This window comes from Sander vitreus, chromosome 10 (assembly GCF_031162955.1).
Source record: "Sander vitreus isolate 19-12246 chromosome 10, sanVit1, whole genome shotgun sequence".
NCBI lineage: Eukaryota > Metazoa > Chordata > Actinopteri > Perciformes > Percidae > Sander > Sander vitreus.
Genome location: NC_135864.1, coordinates 3,553,846 through 3,566,979, shown reverse-complemented (window position 1 = coordinate 3,566,979; position 13,134 = coordinate 3,553,846). Strand labels below are relative to the sequence as shown.

The 13,134-nt window shown below is 42.4% G+C and overlaps 2 protein-coding genes across 2 annotated transcripts in view; both read right to left on the bottom strand.

Moving 5' to 3' along the window:
- The window catches only part of LOC144524047 (complexin-2-like), a 76,268-nt gene extending 75,725 nt beyond the window's left edge, over positions 1-543 (bottom strand). Inside the window, exon 1 of the mRNA XM_078260014.1 lies at positions 427-543. The gene's annotated coding sequence lies outside the window, so the exon portion shown is untranslated. The remainder of the gene's footprint in view (positions 1-426) is intronic.
- Positions 544-4,793: 4,250 nt separating this feature from the next.
- On the bottom strand, positions 4,794-12,596 carry thoc3 (THO complex 3). Its single transcript, XM_078260010.1, has 6 exons — positions 12,388-12,596; positions 11,329-11,485; positions 8,843-9,047; positions 7,236-7,397; positions 5,777-5,877; positions 4,794-5,264 (listed from the first exon to the last, which is right to left on the bottom strand). The coding sequence occupies exons 1-6, from the start codon at positions 12,565-12,567 to the stop codon at positions 5,101-5,103; spliced, it is 969 nt and encodes a 322-aa protein (XP_078116136.1). The 5' UTR covers positions 12,568-12,596; the 3' UTR covers positions 4,794-5,100.
- Between the last annotated feature and the right edge of the window lie 538 nt (positions 12,597-13,134).

Sequence of the window (13,134 nt, the reverse complement as noted above, 5' to 3'; positions counted from 1 at the left end):
TTGCTCACTGTAACTGCTTTTCTTCTTCAGTGGTACCCAACCTTTTTGGCCTGAGGTACCCCCACAACCCTGTCAGATGAACTCACATACCCCTTCATTAATTCCCAATGTATGTTCCAAATGTATAACACAATTCATTATATAAAAGTGAATATTGTTGATTTTTTTTCCCCCCCCATCATGAACAGTCCACATTAAGGCTGGGTTCATAAACATGTTAATATGTGGACATAATCTTTCATTTTTTATTATATTATTATAATTAGTTAGAGATACTGTAAGATCTTTCCACGTACCCCCTAGGGTAAACGTACCCCTGGTTGGGAATCACAGGTTTTCTCCCCTCATTCTGAAATAAGCCACATTTAGAGAGAGAGAGAGAGAGAGAGAGAGAGAGAGAGAGTATAAAAGATTCAAATATCTCACCAAAACTCCAAAAATCAACGAGGAAGCCTCCGGTCAATGCAGAGCAGCAATTATCCAGAATGGCCGAAGTGCCCAGATCCAGAGACTAATTTGTTTTGACTGAAGCAAATGGACGGGAGGGTCTGATTATCTCTCTGCACGCAGCTGCCTTCCCTTAAAAAAACACACACACACACACACACACACACACACACACAGGCTGAAAACATATCTGAAAGGATTGATCGGCATGCCGATGAAACAGAGCAGGATGACTTTTGGGGAAAGCTGCCGTTTAATAAATCTGAATATTGATCAGTTTGAAACCTGATTTCGGCTGCGTGCTTATTTCTGACACTGTTGCACTTTCCACACGTTTGTAATGTTAAGCACGTTAAGAATACATGGGGTATTACATGGGGTACATAAGGGTTTTTCTAAAAGGGGACTTTAACTTCTACCAGTCATTTTCTGGTAAGATATTTGTACTTCTACTCAAGTATTGCTTTCAAGTACTTTATACAAGACTGGTGGGGACATATCCTCCCCCCCCGAAATCTACGCCTATGCCTAACAATGTTTCAAAAGCTTGAAAGATTGAATTATTCGGACTTTGAATACACCACCAGCAGCACGTAATGCTGTTCTCTATCCACTGAGCTGCGGAGCCACATCAAAATGCCAAACAGCAGTGATTTAACGGCCGGCGGTAAGTGGAACGGTGCGGTCGCTCCATGTAGATCAGCCCATTAAAAGTCAAATCGGATGGACCTTCCTGCTCACACAATGAGACAGGCAGATGAAGGACACCCTGCAGGCAGCTATACTTGATTTATTATCCCAAGATGCTCGCTGGCAATTGCATCCACGGATATTGACCGACCCTCTTCACAATTTCTCAGCCACAATAAATAACAGCTGGGATCAGCAAGCAGACTGATGGGATGACACGCTCAAGGGCCATTCAGCTACACCAGGCCACGATGCTCAGTTCAATACCAGGTGCTCGACTCAACTGATTTGCATGTTGGCTCCGAAATAATCCCAAAGCGAACACACATCGCTCATTCTGTTTTGTCTATAATTCTGTACTGTATTTCTTATTGCTGCTTGTTGTTGGGATGCTTTTTTTTTTTTTTTTTAAATGGGTTTTGTTTTTGTTTTTTTATTCTTACACATCAATGTTTTTATACGGCACCTTGGTGCTTCTTTGTACAGCACTTTGGTCAGCTTGAGCTGTGTTTAAATGTGCTCTAGAAAGAAACTTACTGAAACAATCATTGTGTTATTATTATTGTTCCAGCCAATAACCGACAAGAAGGATTTGGGGGTTGGGGGGTTAGTGCACGTGCACATGAAGGGGGGTGTGGGAAGTGGAGGAGAGAGAAGCGTGAAGAGAGAAGTTAGCTAGAGGAGAGCTGTCCTAGACAACGACCACGAGCCTAGCCTCCGTTTAGTTTGACAATACTTCAAACGTCAACAAGAAGTGACGTCACCTAACATCCTGTAGTGCCCCTTTAAGACCCCTTGCAAAACCCTGTTAATGACCAATCCAGGTGAATAGGCAGGCAGAGGGCCTTCACCCAACAGGAAGGTCTTGAGCACTTTTGTTTTCTTGGACAGCGAAGCTCTCGTGTGGGGTTGAACCAAATTCAAATTAATTAAAGCAAGAACAGAGCAAGGCCTTTTGACATCCCTCCTAGGATGACAGGAAACTAAGAGGCGAAACGTCCTGCAGCCTGCTGGTCTGAGGCTCCGGGGGGAAGGGAGCAACCACCTGTCACCTGCCCAAGTTGAACACCTCGAATGTGGGCTCACGCTGCGCAAATCTGTCACGACAAAGGAAGATGAAGTGCTCAGGACAAAACGGCTTAGCCAGACACTCCCACTGTCAGCTGATGGTTCTTTTAGGGGTTTTATGTTTATGTTTGATATTAAGTAGCTTGTTCTGAGATGAAAGAATAGAGCACAGGAGGAAAGAAGAGAATGAAACAAAGAAAGACAGAAGAACGACATATCTTATTAGCTATCTTTTTAGATATTGTCGCATGTTGAATTTACAGATCTTAAAGTGCTCATATTATGATCATTTTCAGGTTCATAATTGCATTTAGAGGTTATATCAGAATAGGTTTACATGGTTTAATTTTTATAAAAACACCATATTTTTGTTGTACTGCACATTGCTGCAGCTCCTCTTTTCACCCTGTGTGTTGAGCTCTCTGTTTTAGCTACAGAGTGAGACATCTCACTTCTGTTCCATCTTTGTTGGGAGTCGCACGTGCTCAGTAGCTAGGTAAGGACTACTAGCCAGTCAGAAGCAGAGTATGAGGGCGTGCCCTGACAGTAGCTAGATAAGGACTACTAGCCAGTCAGAAGCAGAGTATGAGGGCGTGCCCTGACAGTACCTAGGTAAGGACTACTAGCCAGTCAGAAGCAGAGTACGAGGGCGTGCCCTGACAGTACCTAGGTAAGGACTACTAGCCAGTCAGAAGCAGAGTATGAGGGCGTGCCCTGACAGTACCTAGGTAAGGACTACTAGCCAGTCAGAAGCAGAGTATGAGGGCGTGCCCTGACAGTACCTAGGTAAGGACTACTAGCCAGTCAGAAGCAGAGTATGAGGGCGTGCCCTGACAGTACCTAGGTAAGGACTACTAGCCAGTCAGAAGCAGAGTACGAGGCGTGCCCTGACAGTACCTAGGTAAGGACTACTAGCCAGTCAGAAGCAGAGTATGAGGGCGTGCCCTGACAGTACCTAGGTAAGGACTACTAGCCAGTCAGAAGCAGAGTATGAGGGCGTGCCCTGACAGTACCTAGGTAAGGACTACTAGCCAGTCAGAAGCAGAGTATGAGGGCGTGCCCTGACAGTACCTAGGTAAGGACTACTAGCCAGTCAGAAGCAGAGTATGAGGGCGTGCCCTGACAGTACCTAGGTAAGGACTACTAGCCAGTCAGAAGCAGAGTATGAGGGCATGCCCTGACAGTACCTAGGTAAGGACTACTAGCCAGTCAGAAGCAGAGTATGAGGGCGTGCCCTGACAGTACCTAGGTAAGGACTACTAGCCAGTCAGAAGCAGAGTATGAGGGCGTGCCATGCTAGCAGCTAGGCGAGCATTATAACATGTGTTCCAAAGTGACCACGTTTGTCTCTGAAGTAAAGGCTGGACTACAATAGAGCTGTTTGGAGCAGTTTGTGAACAGTGTTTTCTGTTGGAGATGGTAAGTCCCTTTGGGGGGGACTTTGGGCTTTTTCACTTTGTAAACCTATAATGTGCACAAAAAAGATATATAACACAATTAAGGAAAGGGAAAAAGCCAAAAAGCATAATATGAGCACTTTAAGACTACAAACCCCAGCTGTCAGATTAAGCAGTGGAGTACAGTAGTTCCGTCTGAAAGACAGCACCATAACCTCAGTCAACCTACTGAATCTGTAGGGGTGTGCAAAAAAATAAAAATCGATTCACATTCGTATCGCGTTTCAAAATTGATTCATAGAATTCCAAAAAGTCTTAAATTGTATGTCTACTGCAATCACATGGGAAAAGTAACTACATTTACCTACTGTGAATCGTTTTTAGTTTTTAAATCGAAAATCGATTTGGAATCGAATCTTGAGCCTAAAAATCGATATCGAATCGTGACATTTTCTGAATCATGCACCCATATTAATCTGGCAACACATCTTCCATTTACTCATCAGTAAGAGAAGCGTTACTGATTTTCCATGAAACCCAAATCACACAAGATGTAACAGAGTTATTAACATGAACGAGCTACGATGAAATGATGCTAATTGCTGTAGCTGCAGTAAGGGAGGAACCAACCATTACATCAGTGGTGAACTGAATTTAATATTTAATGAGTCCAACATCAGCCTGATATAAAAGTAATAAATCAATCTGTCGTTGGGCTTGTGTGCAGAGGCAGACGGGAGAGTGTTTTCTGGGTGCGTACGTGTGTGTGAATGATAGGCTGTGGGCTTTTGTGTGTTGGGTTGGTGTACATGTTGACTTCCATCCCCACCTTTTATTATCCAATACACGCGCCAGCGCTGCAGGCAGCGATGGTTCAAGGTCCAGAGTAATTAAATGAATGTTTTCCTGTTCAGACTCTCAGCTGGGTCCTTTAAGCTTCCTTCTGCAACACGGTGTTAAGCAGATAGCATAAGTATATAAACCTGACTGCTGTTGGATCATTTTCGCAACTTTTATAGCAAAAAACATTGACATGTGATTGATATTTATCTTTAGATTGAAAACAAAATTAATTCCAGTTAGTAGCATGAACTTAAACCTGCCTCATTCCAACTTGACCACCTGAAAACCCTCCTCATTAAATCGACATTTGAACAAAGTAATCCAGCAATAAGGGTTCAAGACAGAATATTTATAAAGAGACTGATTTTAATATCAAAAAACGTATATTTTACATAAAAAACAATATATTACAGGACTGGGAGTTGTGTTTTTATCTGTGTATAAAAACAGGGAATGAAGTCAGGTGTTATAAAGGAAGGTTGGCGCCATCTGCTGGTGACAAAAGGTTACTGTTGCTTTAAGAGCTGCAGCTTAAAAGCAGCAGCATCCTTGGGAGCTGTATGACATGAGGCTTCGCTTACTTTCTCTCTCCCCTAAGATCTGACTGATCATAAGAAGTTAAGCAAACTAGGAAAAAAAACTCAGCTGATCCGTTTCAGGAGTCATTGGGAAGGCCAAACAGTTTGACGGTGCCCGCCTCCCGGTTGTTGTCGTATTTGCCGTCCTTGTCGTCGCAGGCGTAGGCCAGCAGCGGCCTCTTTGGGTGCCAGGCAACAGTGAAGGTCGGAGAATCACACTGAACCTCCCACAGCTTCTCTCCTACACACATACAACAGATGAGGATGTGAGAAAACAACAACTAAAAACACATTCTTTGATCTGCTTGGATTTTGGTGGCAATTTTCTTAATTCATCTGATTTGTTTTTTTACTTCTGGTTTCTTAAATGTTGCACACACTCAAAACATGATTTTGAGCATCATATTTAATTGAAAAATAAAATTCCCTACACACTTAAGACCTGTTAAAGCCTTCTTCAGATGTGAACTTTGGTTTAAATGGTTTTCCCATTCAAAAAAGTAACAAATGTTCCCAAAATGGTACAAATTGGCCGTGATAATATGGATTAAAGCTCCAACTGTCCGAGTAATGTTTGTTAAAATCAATTTGTTTTTCGGGAAATAACCATAAACTTCATAAAAAATTCAGCTATTTTATTATCCAAAACTTGTTTACTACCACCTTTTCTGTTTTACTCTATTTTCAGAACCAACAACTACGTCGTGACAAAGATACAGCAGACAAAAGGTCTCTCTGATAGGGCAAACTGACCCGTTTCCACCTCAGCGATGTCTATGAAGTGATCCTCGGAGGCCGAGGCCAACATCTTTCCATCGTGGCTGAAGCTGAGTGTCCTCACAGGCCAGTCCAGCCTACAACGTCAGCAGCAATGAAAAGAAATCCACAATTCAATAGCAGGAGAGATTCAGCGATAAGATAACCTTAAAAGGACAATTCCGACGAACTCCGGTTACCGGTTGCACGGCATTTGTCGTTCGACTGGTCAAGATGGCGCCCGCCTGTATACGTGAACGGTACTGTCTTTATAAACTATCTTTTTAATAAACTCTCTGTACACTTACAAAGTTCTCAATGCTTCGGTTTCCATGTAGCGACCCTCATTATGCTACCGTGGAAGTGTGGTGCTGTTTAGAGCCTTGTTAGTGGTGTAGAAATAGAGATTTCTTTTAACTTTACCCTCTGCCCCGACGACTAGCTCTATAAGCTAATTAGCGGATTGCGCTAAAACTGGTCACATTCGATTAGCATGAAAAGATATCTCAGAGAACGGTCGAACTCGGTACACGTGTTATTAACCTCTAGGTTCATTTTGCGCCAGATTTGTCCTTTGAAAAAGTGTCAAGTCATAATTAAAGAAAGTGGCATGCCGTATTCACGCCGTGATGTATACATCTATTAATCAATCAATGCCCCAAAAAAAGTCAAACCAAAAATAAGAAATTGATTTTGCAAATGCAAAAAAAGTATGCAGGGTTCAACAATAAGGGTTGCTTGATGGCCCGGGGAAAGTACAACGCCACGTCGGGCAAGCAAATCTAACAACCTATTTGCCCGTTCGGGCATCATCGACAATGTTATCGTTCTCCTGCCCCAGTCGGCAAGAAATAGAGGAGACCCTGAAACAATCGCTGCAGCGTGCGGGCCGACGCGGCCACCCCACTGCCCGGTGTGGCCAGACAGATTGGAGAACATGGGCGCCGAAATAAAAATAGCTACGCTGCTATACGCGACGCTTACTCGACCAGTGTGTTCCAGCTGTTAGCCTCTCCCTATGTCTTGTTTCACTCTCGCAGCTGCCTGTACAACTCTCGATTGTTGAACTGGTGCGCGAAGACTAATATCTGCCCGTGTGAAATTATCAAATTTGCTCGCGAGTATGTTTCATCGCGAAAAAAACATATTTGTATAGTAAAAATTGACATCGGGTAAGTAGAATATCTTAACCTTAACGTTGAACCCTGGTATGTATCGCCATTAAAATGTGAAGCACATCAAACACTGACCTGGGGGCGCCCGATAGCTCACTTGGTAGATCGGGTGCCCGTATATAGAGGTTTACTCCTCGACGCAGTGGGCCCGGGTTTGACGCCGACGTGCGGCCCTTTGCTGCATGCCATTCCCCCTCTCTCTCCCCTTTCATTTCTTCAGCCTGTCAATAAAGGCCTAAAAATGCCCAAAAAATTATCTTAAAAAAATATAAAACACTGACCTGGAGAAGCAGCGGACGCACACCAGTTCCTCCACGTTCCACAGGCTGACGAGGGCGTCGGCGCTACCTGTGGCAAAGTATTTCCCCATGGGGTCAAACTTGATACAGATGCAGTTGGACGGGTGAGCGTTGATAGACTGGATGGGCTTCAGCTCCGGATAACTGCAAACACACACACACACACACACACACACACACACACACACACACACACACACACACACACACACACACACACACACACACACACACACACACACACACACACACACACACACACACACACACAGGTCATTCCAGCTCCGAAACCACACGACTAAGAGACTTTTACACAGGACCAGAGACTTTGTGCACGTTTCAATGATCTAACTAGATGTTGACACCAGGTGCCTTTTAAGGTTGTTTCAACTCAGGTAACAGGTGAATACAATAAATTGTGGATCACCCTGAAAGAAAAGCTCGATTTACCTGGGTGGGTTTTCCTTTGGGAACCGCGGTGTTGTGCAGAGATGGGTCGGATGAAGATTCATTTTAGGGTACAACGTTTTTCTTTTGTGGTTTTGAGTTAGTCTATATCCACGACGTTCCACTTCCGGGATTGCCGCGCGGATGTCCGTCACCTTCCTCTTTCTTTGTGTCGGCGTTCTAACGTCTGGTGGATTTCTGAGGACTGTGGTTAACTGCTCCTCAGATCTCTGCAGGGTAAATCCAGACAGCTAGCTAGCTAAATTTATTAATTTAACTTTTTTTTTTTTTAAAGTAAGTGCTGTAGTACAACTAGCAGGAGACAAGTTATAATTGAGGTAAGTTTGGAGACACTACCTTATTTAATCATTAAATTAATAAATATTTTTGTTGTATCTCTTTTCGGTGTTGTAATTTGTAGACGTCCCTAAGCACTCTTACTGCCCGGTAGCAGCAGAGATTAGAAGCCATCAGGCTCGAGGTCATGGTGCAAAGGACCCTAGGGTGAAATTACTCCGAACCATCCCTTTAAATGAGCACCAATATGCTTTTTCCACCTGCCTAAATAAGGATTATTGTCTTAAAAACACACAAGGAGAGCTAAAATTCTTGAGCACAAGTTATTTGTTGTTGCATTAGTGGGTGTAAGATTTTCGTGTGTGCCTTGAATTGTTATGGAGTGCATGGTCCACTGTTGGCAGGGGTCTTTTGCACTTTATAAAGGGTGAACTCCATCTACGCCATGGCAGAGTAAACCGGTGTGCAGAACAAGCGCAGCTACATTAAAAGGTGCTCTACGTGATGTTGGGCGACGTCACTTCTTGTTGACGTTCGAAATATTGTCAAACAAAACGGAGGCTAGCTCACCCCTCCCTCCTCCTCATCCCATCCCCTCTTTTCTGTGCACTAACCCCCCAACCCCCACCACCAAAAGGAAATAATCAGAGGAAAATCAAACGCCAAAAAAAGTATCCAACATCCCACTTTCAGTGGAGAGTGGCTGACTCGGAAGCCGGCAGGTTCAGGCAGCTTTTCATGAATATACTAGAAGTTGTTGGAAAAAATACAAATTCAGAGGTTTGCCAATTCTGAAAGACTACCTGGTGCTAAATCCGCTGTCGCACTCGGTTTTGGTTTCATACCTCAGTACATTGATGCAGCCGTTGCCGTTGGTGAGGAAGAACATGTCGTTGTCGTTGTTCCAGGAGATCTCGTTCACCTCGAACTTGAACTGCTCCTCTGCCCTGGAGCGATGGGTCTTGGCGTCGATAAAGGTCACCACATCATCTTTGTTCCCAACAGCGATGGTCTGACCATCAGGGCTCCAGCAGATGTTGATGTTCTCTCCTAATAAAATACGTGTACATATGAGACTATTTCAAAATCTCTCTTTCAATGACGGTGATTTATCAGGGAGGGTTTTCATATGTATCGTACTTGGAAAGGGTTTTAACTAGGGCTGAATGATTAAGCATTTTCAAATCGAAATCACGATTTGAAAAGAATGCGATCGGCTAATCTTGAAGAACGCGATAAATCAAATGTGAATATTTAGTTGGATGTGTTGGTGTAACATTTTGTTTATCACGTTTTATTGTTTTTAATATTATATTTACTGTTTTTTTAACAAGATAATTGCTGGAATATTGTTACTTATCACAGGTTGTTTACAGAAATGTCCTACTTTCATGAACGTAGAAGGTGCAACATGTACATAGATGCTGCTGTTGAACCGAGGCATATCAGACATTTCAGTTTACAGTACAGTACTGATGTTTCTTATTGGAATTGTTTTTTATTATTATTTTAAAGCAACACTAGAGAACTTTTCCTGTTTCGGTCCCCCTACAGGTTGGTAGAGGAAAGGTCCATTACATTACATTATGCAAGTTTGCCAGATCGGGTAGCGGATGTGTAGTTCGAATGAACTGGACAATGTAATGTAATGGACAATTCTGTAGGGGGACCGAAGCGGGAAAGGATCTCTAGTGTTGCTTTAACTTTAGCTTTTGTGATAAATGTTCTGTGCTTGACTGCTCAATGTTCCAGGCTTATTTAAAGAAAAACACTTATTGGAAGTTCATATCCATGTTCTCATCCCTGGATAAGCCGTTTTGATGGTGTCTCATGTTATAATGCTCCATGACATGTTTTATCTGTTACTTTAGCTATACTTTTTTTTCCTTTCTTTTTTTTTTTATCGTAAATCATGTCGTAATCGTAATATCTGGCAGGAAACTCGCAATTAGATTTTTATTCCCCCAAATAATGTAGCCCTAGGTTTTACTTTCATGCTCTAAACTCGTGGTTTTGAGACTTCATAAATTAGCTAAATGACTTTTATTTATTTATTTTTATTTAACCTTTATTTATCCAGGTAAGTCGATTGAGAACAACTTCTCATTTGCAACGACGACCTGTCACATTCACCCAGTTCCACATTCATACCTGAAAGCTGCCCAGTACAACCACAGTCTGATCTGCTGGCCACTGAGCAGCTCCACTGGAGCGGTTGGGGTTAAGGGCCTTGCTCAAGGGCACCTCAGTGGTGGTAATGAGGGAGGGACAAGCGCTGCTCTTTCACTTTCCCCACCCAGTTTTGATCCTGCCGGTCTGAGAATTGAACCGGGAGGTCGTCCGCTTCTTTAACCTTTAGGCCACCAGTGCCCACTTATGGGTTATGTGTTTTGCAGCATACGGATTAGTTTATTTTTTTTTGTTCATTTGGGCAGAGGAAAACCGAGCAGCAGGGAGGAAGCAGAGTGTCTTTTCGGTTCCGTCAGTCGTAGGAGGTGTAATTCAGGAAGTGTCAATGTAAAAACTAGCGTGTGGAGTCATGCTGTTAAGCTTCTGGCTGACAGTTTGCAGCCATGCCAACTTCCACAGAAGTTCTCACATAGTATTCCTGTTACACGACTGCCTTCGTGGTGATCAGAAATCACATCTCGCTCCACTCATCAACTTCATCCAGTTTTTAAAGAGCAAAACGGATAGAAAACAGACTTTGGGCAAAATGTCAGATTTCTTTTCTCATTTCCCTCCTTACTAATGCCTTTTGTTAAAGATGCAGTAGGTAAGCCTTCTAAAACTTTCTGTGATATTTGCTGAATAACCCTATGTTCGAGTAGAACTACATGAAGCAGGTAATTTAATACAAATCTGGCTCCTCTGGCACCACCTACAGCCTGTAGTGCAATTCACCGCTCCCTGTTCAGATGCACCAATCAGGGGCAAGGGGGGTGTTTAACTGCGTGCCAATCACTGCTCAGGCACACGCATTTCATAGCGTCCTCCCCTTCCCCCCTATTCACACTCACTCTATCGTGCACAGCTATCCCTTATGGGGGGAGGGGCTTAGGAGAGCGTTTGGGGCTTTAGCGGAAAGGGGGGATGGACTGAGAAGTTGTCGATGTTAACATTTTTTAGGCTAAGTCCTGGATCTTCACAATCCTACCTACAGCACCTTTAATTAAATCCAAACAAAAACATACATGTCTAATTTTCATTTTATATTTGCAATTTCTATTTATTTATTTGTTACATAAAAATAGAAAAACTGCTTGGGTATATACTTTTTGAAAGCCCCTGTGGATCAAAACCCCAGCCACCACATGAACTAAGGTCCTACCTTTCGTATTGACAGTGGCAATGCATTTGGTGGTCCGGACGTCCCATATGCGAATGGTCTTGTCTCCGGATGCTGTGACAAACAGATCTGGGTTGGTTGGATGCCAGCAGAGCTGATCCACACTGTCACCATGACCTCTGTAGTTGTTCTCCTTCACCTGGGGAGAGAGACACACAGAACATTTAACAGATGCGACAAGTTATTCAAACACTTACGCACATTCCCACGTAGTAATTCTGAGTCCGAGATATCAGGAATTTCTGACAGTTCCCTCATCCTTGGCGTAAAATCTCATATCAACACTTAATACATTTAAAAATTAGTTCCACTGTGGTTGTTTTTCACTTTTATATTAACCACTGTAATATGTAAAACAATAATATAAAAAAAGCCAATTCAGAACGAGGTTAAGTGAAGGGTAGACATCTTTCTGATGTGTTTTCATGCAGAACATCATTCAGAAAGCCTGTAATTTTCGGGTTTACTTGTTTATTAGCATACCACATCAAGAAGCATGGACAAAAACAAGTATGACTTAATCCCTATGAAACACTCTTCAGTTCGGCATTTGTTCAAAGCGTGAAAAGAAACTAGAAACATCAATATATAACGTTACACCTTGTCTTTACTCTACTGTGCGCGTTACTGGACATGCGTGACATATAAATATATTATGCTATATTATAAATAAGCAGGTATTTACGGGAACATATTTATTCTTGTAAACAATGCGTTCGCTACATTCTGAGTGTTTCTATTTTTCTATGGACGTTATCGTCTTCAGACATTTCGGTAGTGAGAATGTTAACGTAACAAGGGAATTTGTCGTAGCATTTTAGATTATCAAAGGCCATAGTCCGTAGCTGTGGCTACATTTATAAGCCGACGTGTTTCATACATATGTGGCTCATAAATATTATAGCCGGTATAAATACGTTGCATTTGTTTGCGTTTACTAAATTAACCGGGAGCAAAACCCTACGCATCAATCCCATCCATTCTCTGAAACGAGGCTAATGCTAGTATGCTAGCCGAAGACTAGCACCGTTTGGGGCTCACCAAACGGTCCTTTTCCAGGAGAAAAACGCTGGCTGTTTTGTCAAACGACCCGGAGGCGAGCCTCCTGCCATCACAGCTCCACGCCACCGAGTGGACTTTGGCTGTGTGAGCCGGGAATTCTCGACTTTTGTTGTTATTTTTGAAGCTCTCTTGCATCTCTTGGTAGTACTGCGACGCCATCTTGGAATTCTACGTAATGCTTTAGCGACGGTTTGAAACCAGCGGTTTATGCTCATTACCGTCACCTTCTGCTTCGGAGTGTAAACCAAACTTTACATTTAATTCCTGTTGGCTAATAATATCAAATATATGTGCTTCTTAACCTTTTCATTATCATGGTAGAATCCAATATTGCAGGCTTTTATAAAGCTGTCTTTCATTTGCTCAAGCATAAAAAAAAAAAATGCCATTATTTCAATATTTAGCCTACTGTCAACCAAGCATATGGCTATGCTATTGAAGTGAATTCACTTAATGTGGGCAATTTAGCATCGCCATTTTAGCTGCATGTTTCTGAGAATCTAGGAGGAAACCGGAGCAACCAGGGTCAGTGTATGTTTTGGTCATTCGATTTTCATTTCATAAACAGGTATTAAAAAACCAAAAACGAATGGTTCTTTGATTTTCGTTTTAAAATACAAAATTTGAAATTGAAATACAAGGCGTTTTTTTTTTCCTTTTCATGGTCAAAAGGGGATGGGAGAAATTTAAAATATTTTTTTATTTTCATTTTCTATTTCTTATAAC